The sequence below is a fragment of the Macrotis lagotis genome, chromosome 8 (assembly GCF_037893015.1).
Source record: "Macrotis lagotis isolate mMagLag1 chromosome 8, bilby.v1.9.chrom.fasta, whole genome shotgun sequence".
Classification (NCBI taxonomy): Eukaryota; Metazoa; Chordata; class Mammalia; order Peramelemorphia; family Peramelidae; genus Macrotis; species Macrotis lagotis.
This window is the reverse complement of record NC_133665.1, coordinates 111743334-111762111: the sequence shown is the minus strand read 5'-3', so window position 1 is coordinate 111762111 and position 18778 is coordinate 111743334. Positions and strand designations below refer to the sequence as shown.

The 18778-nt window shown below is 54.0% G+C and overlaps 1 protein-coding gene across 1 annotated transcript; it reads left to right on the top strand.

Annotated features, from left to right (window-relative positions):
* Positions 1-2191: 2191 nt before the first annotated feature.
* Positions 2192-18778, top strand: LOC141496092 (uncharacterized). Its single transcript, XM_074198221.1, has 9 exons — positions 2192-2332; positions 9727-15150; positions 15278-15433; positions 15935-16023; positions 16927-17010; positions 17409-17555; positions 17789-17917; positions 18077-18199; positions 18564-18778. The coding sequence occupies exons 1-9, from the start codon at positions 2266-2268 to the stop codon at positions 18576-18578; spliced, it is 6234 nt and encodes a 2077-aa protein (XP_074054322.1). The 5' UTR covers positions 2192-2265; the 3' UTR covers positions 18579-18778.

Here is an 18778-nt window from a genome sequence, read left to right as displayed (position 1 = left end):
AAACTTGGAAGCAACAGTCTTCCTAACAATGTCCCAGACAAGTAGTTACTTAGGTCTCATCTTGTAAACCAGGGAAGTCTCAAAGAAACTTGGCTAATCGTTATATTGGCTACAGTGAGCACCTCCTTCCCTTCTACACAACTACCCACTGGTCTTAACTCTGGCCTCCGGAGATAGAATATTGATGTCCTGCATAACTGCTCATCCCTTGGTGTTTTGATGTGTAGAGCAGGCTAAGGTAATTCAGAAATGGGAGACTTCATACCAGAGAAATTAAGGCCTTGTGATGACTGGTTTTGGAAGGTTACTGGGTTAGGTCTGGAGTGTACTCCCAAGAGAGAAAAACTGGAAGTGGTCTGATGAATTAGAATGGAAGGAGGGCAGCATTTGTAATCTACTTTGTCATGAGAATTGGAATGAATCATAACTGTTTCAGACCAGATTCTTAATGCTGACATCAGGTTGGATAATAGCAGGGATATTCAAATTGGCCTGTAAATGTTTTTACAGGGTACTTTAGTAGCTTTTTAAATAATTTTTTTTTATGCATTTAGGATTTCCAGGTGGAACTAGACCTATCTACAAAATAATAGAATTTAGAACTGGAAAATACTTCCACAGATAGGGAAACTGAATCTACCTCTTTCCCCTTTCCCCCAAAACAGTAAAGTGACCTACCCAAGACCTTACAAACAAAAATGACAGATCAAACCTGACTTCTGAGTAATTAAAAGGCCATTTTCCAATAGCAGAGGGCTATTACTCATTTGTTGGATAGGAAGGGAAAGGGTAGAGAAAATTATCTGACTAATTACAGTCTTAGATCTTTGATCTCTGCCCTAAGATTCACCTGATCTCTCACTGCTCTGGAAATGGCTGCTGATGCAGCTGAGCCCTCTGTAGTTACCAGGCAACAGGGAAAGTGGTTTCCATGGCGACTATTACTGGATGACTGGGAGGACCAGTTTTTTCTGAGCTCCACCCCTTTGGCTTTGGCTGTTGGATGAGAGGAACTAATTGTTACAGAGAATTGTTTCCCACCTCGCCACACTCCCAGGTCTTCCCTATTCCCAGCTCCACCGGAGGAAGGGGACTAGGGATGCCGATAATCTATTTTTGGTCCACTTTCCCTTTGGCATAGCATGATGGAAAGAGGAGCCGATATAGGAGAGTGGAGAGAAGCCTTAGTTTGCCATGTGAGGCCCTGGCATTGTGGCTTCGGGGGGGGGGGGGGGGGTGCAGGTTTCTTATCCGGACCATATGCTTTAGAAAACCTTCTGTATACCCTGTACATCCATCTCCTGTCCTCTTGAGAGTCTCCCTGCTCCGGCCCCACTGAGGGCATGGGCAGTGTCTAATGTCCCTTCATATTCGTGGCAGCCTCTTCTAGGGCCAGGGGGAGGCGAGGCGAAGGCCTCTTGGAGGACCAAAGGTGCCAAGAGCGCAGCCCGTGAGTGCCTGCTGTTACCCCTGCGGGCAGGTCCTGCCGGCCTGCCCCGCCAATCGGCACGTCTCAAGCTTTCTTTGCAGAGCTACCGAGTGGGTGCAGGAACCCAGAAACTCAGCAGCGGGTGAGGAAAGGCCCTTCGGGGTTAGGCTCCGCCAGGCTGGGAGATTTGGTGAAGCCCAGCTTTGCCCTGGCGCTGGCGAAGCCACAGCTGGGCAGGCCTAGCCGTCACCTTCCTTAGGCACCGCAGAGTTCTGTCCTTGGCATCGCCCCGGGAGGCAGGTGTCATACATCGGACACGCCCGCGGCCACACGGCCGGGGTCTGGGGCGCTCCGGTGTCCGAGGGGCCGCCGGGCTTGCCTCGGGTTGTCAGCCGCCAGAGGAGCTGCGGCCAAGCCTCCCCGCGGCCGCTCCGAGCGTGGCCGCCCTGGGCGCCCCCCGGCCAGCGCAGCCTCCTCGCCGTGCCCGGGCCCACGGGGCCCACGGGCTCCGAGCCCCTGGCCGGGGGGGGGGGGGGGGGCGCCGCAGGAGCGACGCGCCGGCCCGGCCCGCACGTGTGAGGCCCCGCCCCGGGCTCCGCAGTGCCTGGCACGCCCCGGCGGGGGGGCCGCGGGCCCGAGGAGGCGGTGACATCATCGGCCTGGCCCCCCGCGAGCACACGCGCACACACGCACACGCACACACGCGCGCACACGCACACGCACACGCACTCACACGCACTCGCACTCGCACTCACACTCACCCAGCCAGCCGGCAGCGCGGAGGGCGGGAGGAGGGAGGGGCCGCAGGCCGGCGCGCCGGGCCCCCAGCCAGCAGCATGCCCGGGGAGGCGGCCGGCGCCGAGCTGCTGCTGCCCGCGGGGGGCGGCCCGGGCCCCCGCACAGGTGAGCGCGCCCCGCGGCCCCCGGCCCGGACCCCCGCACCCCCCGCACGGCCCGGCCCCCCGGCCCGGCTCCGGCCCCCGCGCCCCCAGCACCGCCTGCCCGGTCCCGGCCCCCCGGCCCGGCTCCGGCCCCCCGCACCCCCCCGCACCGCCTGCCCGGTCCCGGCCCCCCGGCCCGGCCCCCCGGCCCGGCCCGGCTCCGGCCCCCGCGCTCCCCGGCCCGGCCCCCCGCACCCCCCCGCACGGCCCGGCCCCCCGGCCCGGCTCCGGCCCCCCCGCAGCCCCCCGGCCCCCCGGCCCGGCTCCGGCCCCCCGGCCCGGCCCGGCTCCGGCCCCCCGTCCCGGCCCCCGCGCTCCCCGCACCGCCTGCCCGGTCCCGGCCCCCCCGTCCCGGCCCCCCGGCCCGGCTCCGGCCCCTCGCGCCCCCCGGCCCCCGCGCTCCCCGCACCCCCCCGGCCCGGCCCCCCCGGCCCGGTTCCGGCCCCCGCGCCCCCCGGCCCCCGCGGCCCCCCGCACCCCCGGCCCGGCCCGGCCTCCTCCCCTCCCCCGGGCTAGGTGTGGGGGGGTGGAGGGGCCTGGGGGCGCGGGGGGAGGGCCGGGCCGGGGGCGCCGCCCTCCCGTCCCCTTGGGCCTGCCCTTGAGCCTAAGGGCCCCCCGGGAGCAGGACCCCAGCCCCGATGCCCGTCCTGCGGGGCCGGTTGTGGCCCCTCGGCCCCCGGACTGAGAACGGGAGACTCTGCCCGCGTACACAGGCGCCGTCCCGCGGCCCCGGGTGGGAGGGAGGAGCGGAGGCCGCGGGATGCGGGAGGGGGGCCTGGGCTGGGGGCCCCCGAAGGGAGGGAACCCCTGGAGGATCCTTGTGAAGAGTGGGCAGGTGGGGGGCCGGCTTGGCACAGTGGAGAGAGCGCCGGCCCTGGAGTCAGGACGACCTGGGTTCAAGTCCTGCCTCAGACACTTAGCAGTGACCCAGCCATGTGGCCTTGCAAAAACCTTCGAAACAGATGTCTGGGGGTCCCGAGGTCTGCCCGGGGCCAAGTTGCACTGTTTTCCACGCCCGGGGAGGTGGGGCAGGGATGGAGGAGGGCAGCCGAGGACAGGACCTTCCTCAGGGGACAGGAGCTTCCCCAGGGGTCAGCCCTCCCGGACCAGCCGGGACTAGCCCCACCCCACTGGGCTCCCCGGGCCAACTGGCAGAATTCGGGTTTTTCCTCAAAGTGCTGCTGGTTGGTTGATAGAAGAAAGACAGAGACTGGAAAGTGCCTTTGGACACCTTGGGAAAACCTGCCCTCAGCATCCTCACACCCCTTCCTCTTGTACAGTGGGAGATGATGCTCCTCTCTCCCACTCCTGTGCCCTCTCTTGGGTGGGCATGGCCAGTCTGGCACCTGACTACTAGAACCCTTGTCTCTTAGTTGGGGGAAGTGGGATTCCCACAGACCCTGACCCTCGTCAGCATGCTTTGGGAGGCCACTGGTTACTCCATCCGCTGCCTTTCAGGAGGGCCTGGGCAGCTAGCGTTTCTGTTAGCATTTTATATAAATTATCTCACTCGGTCCTCACTGCCACCCTCTTGTTACCCTTACTTGACAAGAAAGCTGAGTCTGAGAAAGGTGAAGCGATTTACTCAGTTATACGCTGTGTGGAAGGATCCGAACTCTGGTCTAAGTGCACACCCTATGTTCTGTCAATATGCCACTTTGTTTCCCCAAATTCCATAGAAAGGAGAAATTGAAATGTGGCGGTGGTAGTTGGGTCGGGAGATTCTAGAGCCCACCGCCAGTCCTATCCAGGGCTTCAAGAGACCAACAATTTCAAGTTCTATGTGATAGCAGATTTACTCCCCCCGCCCCACAGTTAGGCTGCCTCCTTTCTCTAGACCCCTCTGGTTTCCCGTTCCCCCCTCCTTATTACACAGATCCCTTGTGCCTTCAGGTTGGTTCCCACCAGCAGCCTCCCAGAACCCCTCGGAATGATATCAGCTGACTTTCACACCATTTACAAAATGCTTTCTGTCCATTGTCTTGTTTGATTCACATCTCTGTGAGAGCTGTCATGTGGATATTATCCTCATTTTAGGATGAGAAGCTGAAGGCTCAGAGGGGGTCCCACAAGTAGGAAGCGGCAGAATTTAGAGTTCTTCTGATTCATCACTCTCCCATCTCCCAGGGGATGAGATCTCTCCCTATTCACTTCTCAAGTCACAAAAGTCCTGGGCAGAAAGGCTTTCACCCAAAGGACAAGGCATACCCCAAATCATCATCTTGGCCCTGTAGCCTCATAGCCCTGGCCAGCCAGCCCAGCTCCAGGGGACAGAGAGAAACACACTATCTCTGGGCAAGAGGAGACCTGGGTCCTTTACGACTGGGAACCTCCATCCATCTTTCTATAAAGTTCATCCATCAGCCACACCCACTCCCAAGATCCTTTGGAGCAAGGCTGCAGGCTTCCAGGTGCTTGGAGTTAGTCCCACCCCTAGGTCCCCGAGGACTAAGTTTTCAGCTCTCTATCTCTCTCTCCCCCCCTTTCCTTCTCTCTCTCTCTCCAGGCTCTGCCTCAAACTCAGTATCAGCCGTTTTCTCAGTCACAATAAGAAATCTAATGCTTTCCATTCTTCTCTGGTCCCCCTGAGCTTCTCTTCTAAGTGGAAGCTAAGGCTAGCCCCAAGGTGAGGACCCTTTCTCCCCTCCCCTTTACCTCCTTTCAGGATGGCTACTCCCCAGTAACAGATGCATCTGATGGGTGAGTTTCCCAGCCTGGGCTCAGGGTGGGACAGCCTTCCAGGTAGCAGCCCAAGGGCCTGGAAGTGGACCTATGCCCCAGCCTTATAGAGTTGTCGTTCTTAGGACCTTGGAGGTAATGGAGTTTGTTCTCTGAAGGATGTCTTTTCCTGCCGGGGTGATTTTCCCCTCACCCCTAGGGAACCTGTAGAGGGCTCTGGAGGGGATACCTAATTTATTTGGGAATCCGTAGGGGTCTGGGATACCTCCCCCTCCCTCTCCTAGCCACCCATTGGAGGATTTGCTTTGAGTTGACCCTCCCTTCCGCAAGAACAGCCCAGGTTGGGGGTAGCCTATGGTATGGAAGAATACCACAGGTGACATGTGTTGAGCCTTATTTTATCATCACATTATTGGTTGGGAAATCACCATAAGTAATATTAACCCTATGCTGCAACTAGTAAATCCCAAGTCATGTCATCGTATTGCTGGGATTTGAACCCAGAGTGTCTTTTTTTTCTTAGATTTTGCAAGGTGATGGGGTTAAGTGACTTGCCCAAGGTCACACAGCTAGGCAATTATTAAGTGTCTGAGGTCCAATTTGGCCTCCAGTCAGCCTGACTCCAGGGCCGGAGCTCTAGCCGCTGCACCACCTAGCTGCCTCTTAAGAGTCTTTTGACAAGTTTAGTGGGAGTTTTTCCTGCGGCTGTCAGCTGTCAGAACCTAAAGGAAACTTAGAGAGCATCTGGTCTTACTTGCTCGTTTTATAAAGGAGTAAACAGGCTACTAAACAGTTTTACCTTGGCTTGGTCCAAAAGTTGGTCCTGAGTTCTCATCTTCTCCCGCCTCTCTTACCTGGCACTGTCTGTGGATCTACCCTCTTGCCTCCAGTGTAGCCTAAAGATAGGGGTTGTGATGAAGGGGAGGACCCCTTGTTGTGGTGGCCTGAGCCATTGAATGGAGACTTGGGGCCCTACCCCTTCCCTCTTGGGGAAGGTAAATGAAGTGTCTGTGGAAATAAGGTGAGGATTATGGTGATGGTGTAGCTCTGGGGTCTTCAAGTCAGAACAGAACAAATCAGGACTTTGTGGCAGCTGTCCTGATCATTTATGGACCCCCTCTAGCCCATTCCTGCCTCCCCAAATGACCTGGGAAAAGGCACCCCAAAATCACCTAGCTTCCACTCAAAACAGGCTCTCCCAAATTCTACTAGATTTGATGTTCCCATCTCCTGAGCCAAGATAAGGTGGGCAACGCTTCTTTGCAGGTGGCCCCCAATTTTGCCTGGTTGGTAAAAAGTGATGGTCTTGGGTGGGGATGACAGGGAAAGGAGACTGGCCACTTTCTGGCCTTTGAACCCATTTCCTAAAATGGGAGGTCATGCTACTTAACCTATATCCCTAGGATTGTTGGGAAATGGAACCTGTAAATCACCTGCTCTAGAAACGTGAGCTAATTTTCTCTTCTGAAACCTTAAAATGCATGGCTAAAGCATTTTAATTTGTTTTCAACTTAATGGTTCCTTCAACTGATGGTTTCTGTTTTTATCAGGGACTGTTAGCATCCCAAAATCATATTCCTCAGAATAGGGGAAGGGCTTGTTTCTACTTGTATTTTTCTTTCATTGATTTTAGAAAATAAATAGTCAAGCTCCAAAGGAGAGAATGAAACAAACTATTGCATTTGAGAGTATTATAAAAAATATAAGTTATGAACCTTCTGATTGATGCCCTGGGTCTTTGTAGTAGGGTCGGAATGCCCATAAGGTTGCTAGAATAACAGATAAATTTATGCTCCTTAGATTTAGTTGGAAAAAGCATGAGGTTTAAGTATTAAAAATGGTGTCATCTCCATTTTACAGATGGAGAAACTGAGATTGAATGACTTAGGATAATAGGATGAGAGCTGGTCCAACTCCTTCATGTTTTTTGGTTTTTACAGATGGAGAAACTGAGGTTCAGAGTTGAATGGGATGATGTGTTCTACCTAGCTAGTAAGCACCTGAGGTGATAGTCGAACTGAAACCTTTCCAAACTCCCAGTCCAGGTCTTTCCACTATATCCTGTAGTGTTTATGTGTACTTTAGTGATTTAGAAAAGCCTAACTCACCCAGACTTAGCCAAAGGGGGAATTGGACCTATTTGTGTATCAGAGGTCCTTCTCTATTCTCTCTCTCAACAGCTGCCCTTGGAAACAAAGGGAAGAATAATACCCTGAGTTTCTAACCCAGGTCTTCCTGGCCCAGAGTCTAGGGCTAGGAAGTAAACTGATCATGGGTGTCTGGCCAGGGTCTCCCTGACTCCCCCCCCTCCACTCCGGTGAGCTCATCTCTGATGGATTCCCTTCCCTCTGGGAGATAGTCTGACCCTGGGGAAGGTGAGGCATGTCTCCTGGGGACTTGGCAGGTAAGAGGAGAGCTGCTCAGAGGGTGAGCTGGCCTTCTTCCAGCAGAGGCACAATGCTGAGTCAGGGCCCTGGGCTGGCCATCTCATGCTGGGATGCTTCCGCCTTCCCACCTTCTTCAGCTTCACACTGGTCCTTGGTGTGATGCTTCTTGTCTCCATCAGAGATAGCATTCCCTTCAGGCCTCAGTTTGATCTATTAAATAAACATTTATTAAAATGCCCATGCTCCCTCTAAGGTGGGGATTTCCCTCTTTTCCCCCACTGTTCCTGAGGGAGGGATGGACCAGGTGCAGTCACTGGAATGTTCTAGATTCCAGGACAATAGCAAGAGAGATGAGTTGCCAACTTCTTGTTCTCCTCTTCTCCCTTGCTCTCCCTAAGCCTCAGTTTCCTCATCTTTAAAATAGCAAACACACCACCCTTTCAGATGGGAGGCATGTGGTGTAGGGGAGAGTCGAGTTCAAATCCTGCTTCTTATGACTGGCAATTCACCTTGTTGTGGCAGACCTCAGTTTTCTCATCTTGTAAATGAGGGGGCTGAACTAGATAGCTTCTAAGATCCCTTTCCAAAAGCTCTTCCTTTAGGATCCAGTGAGCCCAAATGATCTCTAAGTCTCCAAGGTCTGTCCTGCCTCCAACACAAGACTCTTAGATTCCAGCCTCTGTCCTTTGTCCACTAATGAGGTTACAATAAAGCAGATGCTTAATGGGGGAGGGGAGTAGAAGAGGAAGAGGAGGAGACCCTGGACCTTTTCCCCCCACTCCCCATTGGTGTCTGACCAATGGGGAAGACTCTTATTGTTCATAACCTTTCCTGAGGGTAGGGGTCATTCCAAGATCTGGTCTCTGTTTCCTCCCCTCCCCCCAGGTCCTTGTCTAGGCAGATGGAGCCTGGGCAAGTGGGAGGGAGAAAGATGGGATGAAAGTTGTGGGGGCCTGTAGCCCAACTAAGATGCTTCCCCACCCCTTTTCTGGCCTGACTTGGGTGGGGGTGGGGAGGGGAAGAGCAGAGAGATTGCGGCTGTTATTTGAGATGCTAGCTAGCTTGGGCATTTTTTTTTAAAGGGATGGAGCTACAGCTGCGGCTCTGGACAGGATGAAGGCTTCCCTTCTGGCCTCAGGGGAACCCTTGGGTCTTCAGGGGTCAGAGCTCAGAGCTCATCTGTTCAGTTCAGATCTCACACTCAAATGGGATCCCAGGAAATAACGAGAGAGAGAGAGAGAGAGACAGAGACACACTTTGGAAAATCCAGTGCCAAAAGCCTTAGATTACAAAGGAGGCATCTGAGACCCAGAGATGGAAAAGGACTTATCCAAGGTCATACAATCAGGTGGTAGAACCAGGATTAGAATCCCAGGCTCTCCACCAGCCAATGTCCTTTCTGGTCCCTCATGGTTAGGCCAATAGAACTACTCTCCCTCTTTTCTTTCACTGCTCCCCTGGCAGGCTTTCCACGAGACTGGACCCTCCAACCCATGGACTGCCAAGAGAGGCAGTTAACGGGAAGGAGAGCAGGACCTTCAGAATCTTAAGTCCGAGTCCTTGACTTGGTACTATGGCCTTGAACTTGTTTAGGTCCATAAGACCTGCCATTGGGGGGCGGCACAATCAAAATCCCTTTCCCAGCACTTTTTCTGTACCCAGGGTGATAGTGATAACTGGGAAAAGCAAGGTTATTGGAACATAAAACAGGGTTATTGGAAATCACTTTGCAGTCTGTCCACAAAACCTGTGTTTGAGCCCCAGCTTGGCCAGCTGTTTCTATGAGTAGTCAGTTAACTCTCTGACACCGGCCTCATCCGTAAAATGGATAGAATGATAGACTCAGAGTCAGAAAGAGCTGAATTCAAATGTAAACTCAGGTACTATCTGAGAGACCCTGGGTAAGTCATATAACTTCTCTCTGCTTCCTATGGTTTCTTCATCTATAAATTGGGGATAATAGCACCTTTCTGCCAGGGATATGGTGAGGATCAAATGGGAAAACCTATATAAAGCACTTTGCAAACCTTAAAACGATATGTAAATGTTCGTTATTTGGTGGGGAACCTGTCATAGCCTTGGAGAAAGACACATGGATAATGTGCCACAGAACAAGAATCATTGTTGATTGTGTCATCCTCATCTTGCCAAGGAGAAGATGGAGCTAGAATTATTTGAGGTCGTCCACCCAGTGGACCCCGGGTCTCCCCTATCACTAAATGAGACCTTTTTCCTGCTCTTCCTTCCACAGGACCCTCCATTCCTCACATCTCTTTTATTTTTCCTGCAGTTGAACCCCGTGATGCTGCTGCCTCTACACCCAGTGGGGACTCACCCACGCCTGAGGACTTGTCCATGAGGGGGGACCTGAGCCCTGGGCCAGCTGCTATTCCTTCGGCTTTCCTGTCCACCAAACACGGCGACCGGCCACAGCCAGAGGGGGCCAGCTCGGATGTTGGAGTGGGCAGCACCAGTTCTAATCGAACTGCCTTGGGAGAGTGTGGCCCTGTGGTGGGACCCCCAAAAGGACTCCCTGAGGAACCCCTCATCCTGGAGAGTCTGGAGCCTCGGGTCGTGATGGGTGAAGAAACAAGCAGTAGTGGGCCTCAACAGGCTGCCACAGAGCTGCCCAAGGAGTCCCCGGCAGCTGAACCCCTGACAGTGACAGATTCAGAGCTCAGGGACTTGGAGGGCCGGCGGGCTGGCCCCAGCCCACCCCCCGAGCTGCTCTCTCAGGGTGACCTCCCTGTGCCTTCCCCCCACCTGGACCCAGACCCTTACTTCACAGCTCCTTCCACCCCCACCAAGGTGGCCTGTTCCTACCTGTTCACCCAGTCTCTCAGTGACTCTGAGCTTGATCTCCTGGGCTCACCCCCCACATCCCCCTCTGGCTCCTACATCACTGCAGAGGGGGGCAGCTGGGCCTCTTCCAGCAGCTTTAGCACATCCCCCTCCTGCTCCCCTAACCTGCTCATGGAGACTGAAGGGCTGGATTCTCCTGAGCAGGTGGACTTTTCCCTCCTCTGCCCCAATGAGGAAGGCGACCAGGAGAGTCCCCTTGGTGGAACCTCTGACTCAGATGACACAGAGCTCCTGCCTGCAGAGTCGCGGGATGTCCTTTCCTCAGAGTCAAGCTTCTCTGGGGACAGTGGCTCCTCCTGGAGCCTCGGGAGAAGAGGGGATTCCTTCCTGGAGGTTGGCTTCCATGGCAGCGACCCGATGATCCCAGCCACCTTGCTACCTTTCAGAGGTAGTCTGATCTTTGAAGCCGATGCCGTGGAGATCACTCTGTTGCCCCAGGAGGAATCTCAGAGCAGAGATAGTGAAGGTGAGGATGACAGCACCTCGGCCTCCTTTCTGCAGTCCCTGTCGGAAACGTCCATCAATGAGGGTGTGGATGAGGCCTTTGCCTTCCGTGATGACACGTCAGCTGCCTCTTCTGACTCGGACTCAGTTTCCTATGCTGGGGAGGAGGATGAGCGTCTCTACAGTGAGGAGCCCCATGCCCAGCCTCCAGTCCCTCTCTGGCTCAGCTCCCCAGAATCTGAGGATAGCTCAGCTGAGAAGAAGGATGAGGTGGCATCTATGCAGTTCAGCTTAGGAGTGGAGCCCACTGCCACAGCATCGACCCCTCAGTCCCTACAAGAAACAGAAGGTCTGGGGTCTGTTGCCGTGACAGCATCTCAGATCATCCAAGAAGAAGCAAACCTAGAACCCATTGCTGGGTCTGTGACTCCTCAGAACCTACAAGAAACAATAGGGCTAGAACCCATTTCCATGAAAACATCTCAGGCCATACAAGAAGCAGGAAATCTAGAACCCATTACCATGATGACATTGCAAAACCTACAAGAAGTGGTAGATCTAGAACCCATTGCCATGGCAACATCTCAGACCCTATCAGAAACAGTGATTCTCGAACCCATTGCCAGGACATGTCAGACCCTACCAGAAACAGTGGACCTCAAACCCATTGCCAGGACATCTCAGACCCTACCAGAGACAGTGGTCCTCGAACCCGTTGCCAGGACGTCATCTCAGACCCTACCAGGAACAGAGGACCTCGAACCCATTGCCAGAACGTCATCTCAGACCCTACCAGGAACAGAGGACCTCGAACCCATTGCCACAACGTCATCTCAGACCCTACCAGGAACAGAGGACCTCGAACCCATTGCCACGATGACATCTCAGACCCTGCAAGAGACAGTGGACCTCGAACCCATTGCCAGGACGACATCTCAGACCCTGCAAGAGACAGTGGACCTCGAATCCACTGCCATGACTACATGTCAGACCCTACCAGAGACAGTGGACCTCGAACCCATTTCCAGGACTACATCTCAGACCCTACCAGAGACAGTGGACCTCGAACCCATTGCCACGATGATATCTCAGACCCTACCAGAGACAGTGGACCTCAGACCCATTGCCACAATGACATCTCAGACCCTACCAGAAACAGTGGACCTCGAACCCATTTCCAGGACTACATCTCAGACCCTACCAGAAACAGTGGACCTTGAACCCATTGCCACGATGATATCTCAGACCCTACCAGAGACAGTGGACCTCGAACCCATTGCCAGGACTACATCTCAGACCCTACCAGAAACAGTGGACCTCGAACCCATTGCCACGATGACATCTCAGACCCTGAAAGAGACAGTGGACCTCGAGCCCATTGCCACGATGACATGTCAGACCCTACCAGAGACAGTGGTCCTTGAACCCATTGCCATGATGACATCTCAGACCCTACCAGAAACAGTGGACCTTGAACCCATTGCCACGATGACATGTCAGAGCCTACCAGAGACAGTGGTCCTTGAACCCATTGCCATGATGACATCTCAGACCCTACCAGAAACAGTGGACCTTGAACCCATTGCCACGATGACATGTCAGAGCCTACCAGAAACAGTGGACCTCGAACCCATTGCCACGACAACATCTCAGACCCTGCAAGAGACATTAGACCTAGAATCTATTGTCATGAGGACATCTCAGACCCTACCAGAGACAGTGGACCTTGAACCCATTGCCATGACATCTCAGACCCTACCAGAGACAGTGGACCCTGAACCCATTGCCAGGACATCTCAGACCCTACCAGAGACAGTGGACCCTGAACCCATTGCCAGGACATCTCAGACCCTACCAGAGACAGTGGACTTTGAACCCATTGTCCTGACATCTCAGACCCTGCAAGAGACAGTGGACCTCGAACCCACTGCCAGGACATGTCAGACCTTCCAAGAAGCAGCAGGCTTAGAATCTATTTCCATGAAAACTTCCCAGACCCTACAAGAAACAGTAGACCTAGAACCCATTACCACAAAGACATCTCAGACCCTACAAGAAACAACAGACCTAGAACCCATTGCCACGACGACATCTCAGACTCTGCAAGAGATGGCAGACCTAGAACCCATTGCCACGATGACATCTCAGACCCTGCAAGGGATGGTAGACCTAGAACCCATTGCCACGACGATATCTCAGACCCTGCAAGAGACAGTAGACCTTGTATCCATTGCCACGAGGACATCTCAGACCCTGCAAGAGACGGTAGACCTAGAACCCATTGCCACGACGATATCTCAGACCCTGCAAGAGACAGTAGACCTTGTATCCATTGCCACGAGGACATCTCAGACCCTGCAAGAGACGATAGACCTAGAACCCATTGCCATAAAGACACCCCAGATCTTACAAGAAGCAGCAGGCTTAGATTCCATTGCTATGAGGACATCTCCTATCCTAAAAGAAATAGACCTAGAACCCATTGCTGTAGCAGTGATTCCTCAGATCTTAGAAGACCTAGAACCCTGTTCTGTGACATCTCAGACATTACAAGAAGGAAGTCTAGAACCCAGTGCCACAGTAATGGCCCGTCAGATTCCACAGGAGGTGGGCTCTACATCAGACTGGGAGCCCACTGCTACGGAAATGTCTCAAGCTGATAGGACCCAGTTAACCCCAGAGACCCACCCTGCCATGGGGCAGGAGGAGGAAGAGGGAGAGAAACAGAAGCAAAAGTTCCCCCAGGATGAAACAGAACCATCTCCAGCTGAAGAGCTGGACTCAAAGGAGGGTCTGTTCAATACAGATGAGGGAGTTGGCCCATTGCCTCCTCAGAAAGCAGCTCTGCCAGAGCCTTGGGATCTGGCATCTGACCAAGACCAAGAGGTGGAGGGGCAGAAGGGGCAAGTTGGTGAGGGTGAAGGCTCGAACCCTCTGATTGGAGAAAATTATACAGTCATTTCTAAAGGCTTTGAGGAGGCCCTGTTAAGGGATGTCAGAGGGGAAGAGTGTCCCCCTGTCTTCCTGGAGTGGCCCTCATGCCATCTGGAAGAGGGAATGGATCTGGAAAGTGAAGGCCCTGTTGGTGAGAGTGAGGGCTCAGCCTCTATCATGAAGATGGACCTTGGGTCAGAGTCGCTGGATGCGAATCCATCCTCTAAGAAACTTGACACTCCAGGGTCCAGCCCTGGACCTAATCTGGAACCAACAGATGTTCCCTCCTCTAAGGAACTTGACACTCTAGGGTCCAGCCCTGGACCTAATCTGGAACCAACAGATATCCTGGGAAAGGAATTATGGGGAGAGGTTGAATTTAACCTGGAGGAACCCTGCCCCAAAGAACTAGCTCAGAAGCCTTTGTCCAATGTTGCAATCTCAGACCCTGGTGAAGCCTTTGAGGTGGTGCTCAGAGTGAGGAAGCCCCGTGGAAGTCCAGGGCAAGGTTCTTCAGTGTTGCCTGAGGATCTCCAGTTGAATGCCGACTGCATGAGGGGCACTGAACAGGCCTTCCTCAGGCCAGAAGAAAAGGTGCCCAGGACCTCCTCCCCAGAGGAGCTGCCCGAGTCCTCCTTCACGCCCAAGTCCCAAGAAACTTTGGTTGTTGCTTCTGTGCCCACTGTGGACACAGATAAGTCTCATGGCCCCAAACTTCTGGGGGAGAGAGTTCCTTCCTCTGTTTTGTCCTCAAATGACTGTTCCCATGAAGAACCAAGAGTTCCATCTGAAGAGAAGAGGACCCTGCCTCGGACCTCCCTGGGCAGGGAGAAGCCACCAAGTTCAGCAGGTGGCTCAAACACAAAGTTAGGGAAATCACAACTCTGTTCTGCTGCTCCTCAGAGCTCGTCTGCCTCTGTTATCCTCATGTCCAGCCCAGTGACTCCCCAGGCCCCTTCTAGCCCAGACACCTCAAGCAATAAGGGCCCCCCACTTCCTCTGGCCCAGAAACAAGAGGGGGGTAGGGTAGAGGGAGCAGTCTCTTCCTCAGCCCGGGCTGTCTCAGGGAACATTCCCCCAATGGCCTTGTGCCCATCAGACCTGGGCACAGTAGCAGCACGGAAAGCAGGTTCTCCCCGGCACCGTTCGCCAAGGGGTCAAGTCCTAGTGTCCCCTAGAACACCAACCTCTAAAGTGGTCCCCCATGCCAAAGACCAGGCCCCAGCAGGGTCTCCTGAGGTGATCTCAAACCCATGCTCCAGGGGGCTCTGGGCAGGGCAGGCTCCCCTGGGGGGACCTGTACCTCAGGTGGTTCCCAAACCCCCTACTCCCAGCCAAGTGCCTCCAGGCCCTGCTCCTGGCCCGGGGCTCTGGACCCCAGCTCTCCCCAGAGCGGGATCTTCTGCCACTCAGAGGGAGGAGGGCAGCACTGGAGATGTACCCACTCCACCAGGACCCCGGCTGAGCAGAGAAGGTAATGGGACTGGGGGTGGTTGGGCAGGGGTTATGGGAAGAGGCCATGGGGGGCTGGGCTGGTATACAGATGGAGGATGTCATGCTGGATTCCCTCTCCCACCTTTCCTTGCATCGTGACGGCTCAGGTACCGAGCGACCACCTCTTCAGGGCTTGGCACAGTCACAGTCCAGCTCCTCCAGCGAGGCAGACCCCCTTTCACGATGTGCAGAACTGGAGGAGCTCCGGCTAGCAGCTAACATGGCCTTGCGCCCAGCCTCTGGGGTGCTCCCCAATCATAGGGGTGAGTGCCTTTGGACCTCAGGCTCAAGTTGCCCCATGGGCCTAAGCAGGGCAAGGGATGGTGATGGACTTGAGTGATGATTCTCTTTCTTTTACATTCTTCATCAGGGTAAGGAAGTGCCATTATTTGAACAGTTGAACAAACTGAGGCACAGACCAGCTTGCCCAAGGGAGTCAGGGCAGGGCTAGGACTAGAACAGAGATCTCTTGGGAGACCAGGGCATATTTCGGCTACCTTGTGATCCTGTGCCCAGCCTCAGGGTTCCAAAGGAGCCCTGGTTCTTTCTGTGACTGGAGATGGGACCCCTACCCTTCCTCTCACCAGCTATGAGGCCTCTCTGGGGGACTAGAGATGGTGGGGTCAGACGTGGAGGTTGAAGAGGTAACATCCTTCCTCAGAGCAGGGGACAGGGTTCTTCTCTTCCAGGCAAGGTCTAGATGGTGATTCTTTTTTGTTTGTTTGATTGTTTAATCTTTCATCTCACTTCTTTCCCATCTCTAGCACCCCGGAATGATTCAGAGAGTAATGGGGAGTCTCTCCCTGAGTTGGAGGAGCCGGACAGTACTGAACCACGGACTGCACCACCTCAGGTACTCCTCCCCTCTTCCACCCTAACCATTCTCGGGGGGGGGGGGGGGGGTTGCCAACCTTGAGGATGGCCTCATTCTGTGTCTATGACTTGGACTTCTCTAGGTAAAATAGAATAACTAAAACAGTTTAAATTCCTTTTTATTGCTTTGAAGTTTACAAAGCACTTTTTCTTTCCAATGGCCCCTGAAATGCATAATTCTGACATTATCCTCATTTTGCTTAAGAGGAAAACTTCAGTTTGGAGGGGTTGTGAAATCTGCCTAAAGTCATTGTAGTGAATAGCTGCTTTGAAAGGGCTTAACATATATTATTATCTCATCACAACCCTTGGTTGAGGAAATGTGTGAGGCAGGATTTGAACTCGGATCTTCCTTCCTTGTAACTAGAAGAACCAAGCTTCAAACCCTGGCCTTCTGACTCTCCAGTCAAGTACTCTTAGTTTCTGACTATGAGCTCCTTCTGGACATGGACTGACTCTAATCCCACAAAAAAACAAAAAATAAAACAACCAAATTAGCATAGGAGGCCCTTGCTTAAGTTGACAAATTCAGGAGGTCTGGTAAAAATGGGGCAACAGGGGCGGCTAGGTGGCACAGTGGATAAAGCACTGGCCCTGGAGTCAGGAGGACCTGGGTTCAAATCTGGTCTCAGACACTTAATCATTACCTAGCTGTGTGGCCTTGGGCAAGCCACTTAACCCCATTGCCTTGCAAAAACCTACAAAAAAGTGGGGGGGGCAACAACCATTATTCAGGTAAGCTTTTTCCTAAGCTTCCCCCTTTTATTCTCGGGAGGAGGGGCTGCCATTACTGGACAAGGAACTGGCCTTGGACTCCCTGCCCCCCACAACGGCCTCGCTTCCAGCCAGCCCTTGACACTGTGGCATTCTGTATCACCCACAGGCCCAGCTGGCCCACTCTGTAGGAAGTGGCGAAGAGATGGTCAATAAAGCCAAGCAGAGCCGAAGCGAGAAGAAGGCCAGAAAGGTGAGCAGCCTCCAGGTTCTGAAGGCCCCAGGGTGGCACCAGGTTTGCCATTCCCTTAAGCCCTAAGACCAGAGAACTTGGAAACTTCTTCTGCCAAATGGGGAAACTGATACTCTGTGAGAGGTCAGAGCTAGATTGGCCACATCCTGGTCTAGGGCTCTCATCCTACTACACCAAGCAGGTGTCTCCTTTATGATCAACATATACCTGATGTTATATAGAAATCAGGAACCCCAAAATGGAATGAAAATTGCTTCTCTTTTCTGGTTAATGACCAAGTCAAACACTCTTCTTGTCCCCTCCCTCTCTCAGGGGCAGAGAGGGTTGGGGTCCACTCACCCTTAAGATGGCCAGGTCTGAGGTCTTATCCTCACCCTTCCTGCCTTCCCCCTTCCCAGGCCATGTCGAAGCTAGGCCTGCGGCAGATCCATGGAGTCACAAGAATCACCATTCGGAAGTCTAAGAACATTCTCTTTGTCATCTCCAAGCCTGATGTCTTCAAGAGTCCGGCTTCAGACATCTACATAGTCTTTGGAGAGGCGAAGGTCAGCCTGCTCAGGTCCCTCATTCACTTGGGGGTGGGGATCGGGGGGCATCTGTTGGAGAATCTTCCTCATGCAGAACTGGGGGAGGGGGCCCAGCGTGGAGACCCTGGAACTCAGTTCCTGAGCTGAAAAAGGCAGGGAGGTGGCAGAAGGGTTTTTTTTAAACTGGGGAGAGGGGGGTGTCTGCCTCACCTCTTGCCTTGCACACCTTCCCACCCCATCATTCCCTGCAGATTGAGGACCTATCCCAGCAAGTGCACAAAGCTGCAGCAGAGAAGTTTAAGGTTCCAGCTGAACCCTCGCCCATCATCACAGAGACAGCCCCGGGCCTCAATGTCAAGGAGGAGAGTGATGAGGAGGAGGTGAGAGACCCAAGTACTGGATGGTAGGGCTCCCTCCTGAACCCAGGGGAGGAAAGCCCATGGGGTTCAGTGGGGGGAATGAGGTAGCCCCCTCCTCCAGCTGGGGGGCCCCGGCCTCTCCTAGTCACAGACCATCTCTGGATCTTTGCTTCTTGCCAGGTGGACGAGGCGGGGCTGGAGGTGCGTGACATTGAGCTGGTGATGGCTCAGGCCAATGTGTCCCGAGCGAAGGCTGTCCGGGCCCTGAGACATAACAATAACGACATCGTCAATGCCATTATGGTGAGCATGGGTCTAGTAGAGGCTAGGACCAGAGCTCATGCCACGGGGTAGCTTCTTCCCTCTTACATCAGGCTTCCCATTAGACCCCATGATGCCCCTCCATCCCCTCTGACTAGCAGATTCCAGAAGCCAAGTTGAGGGTCCTATTATGTCCTTTTTGGAGGATTATTTTTCCTCTTAATCTGGGGATCTGGCTCTTTCTCCTTGGTCCCCTCTCTGCTCAGCAGAACTGAAGACAGTGAGCCTCCCTTGGTTAGTTGTGGTTCCTGCTAGGCTAGTTCTGGGGTGGGGGAAGGAGGGGTTATGGCTTCCCTATCCTTCCAGCTCCCAGCCCTCATGTCTCTTTTCTGTCCCTTTCTTGTAGGAGCTGACCATGTAGCCTCTGCCCTGCCCGGCCAGCTCTCCCCCACTCCCCTTCACCCTTGCATCCCTCAACTAATGCTGCTCAATAAACTGTATTCATTCACTCCCCCTTGTTGTCGAATGGCTTTTACTTCCCTACTCCCCATGGAGGAAGGTAGGTAGGGAAGAGACTAGAACCTAGCAAGCATCCTAGCAAGCTGTGCCCAAGAACTTCCA

Coding starts and splice junctions, on each gene's coding strand:
- LOC141496092 (XM_074198221.1), top strand. CDS start 2,266: ATGCCCGGGGAGGCGGCCGGCGCCGAGCTGCTGCTGCCCGCGGGGGGC. Junction 2,333..9,726: donor CGGCCCGGGCCCCCGCACAG/GTGAGCGCGCCC, acceptor TTTTTCCTGCAG/TTGAACCCCGTGATGCTGCT. Junction 17,556..17,788: donor TAGTCTTTGGAGAGGCGAAG/GTCAGCCTGCTC, acceptor CATTCCCTGCAG/ATTGAGGACCTATCCCAGCA.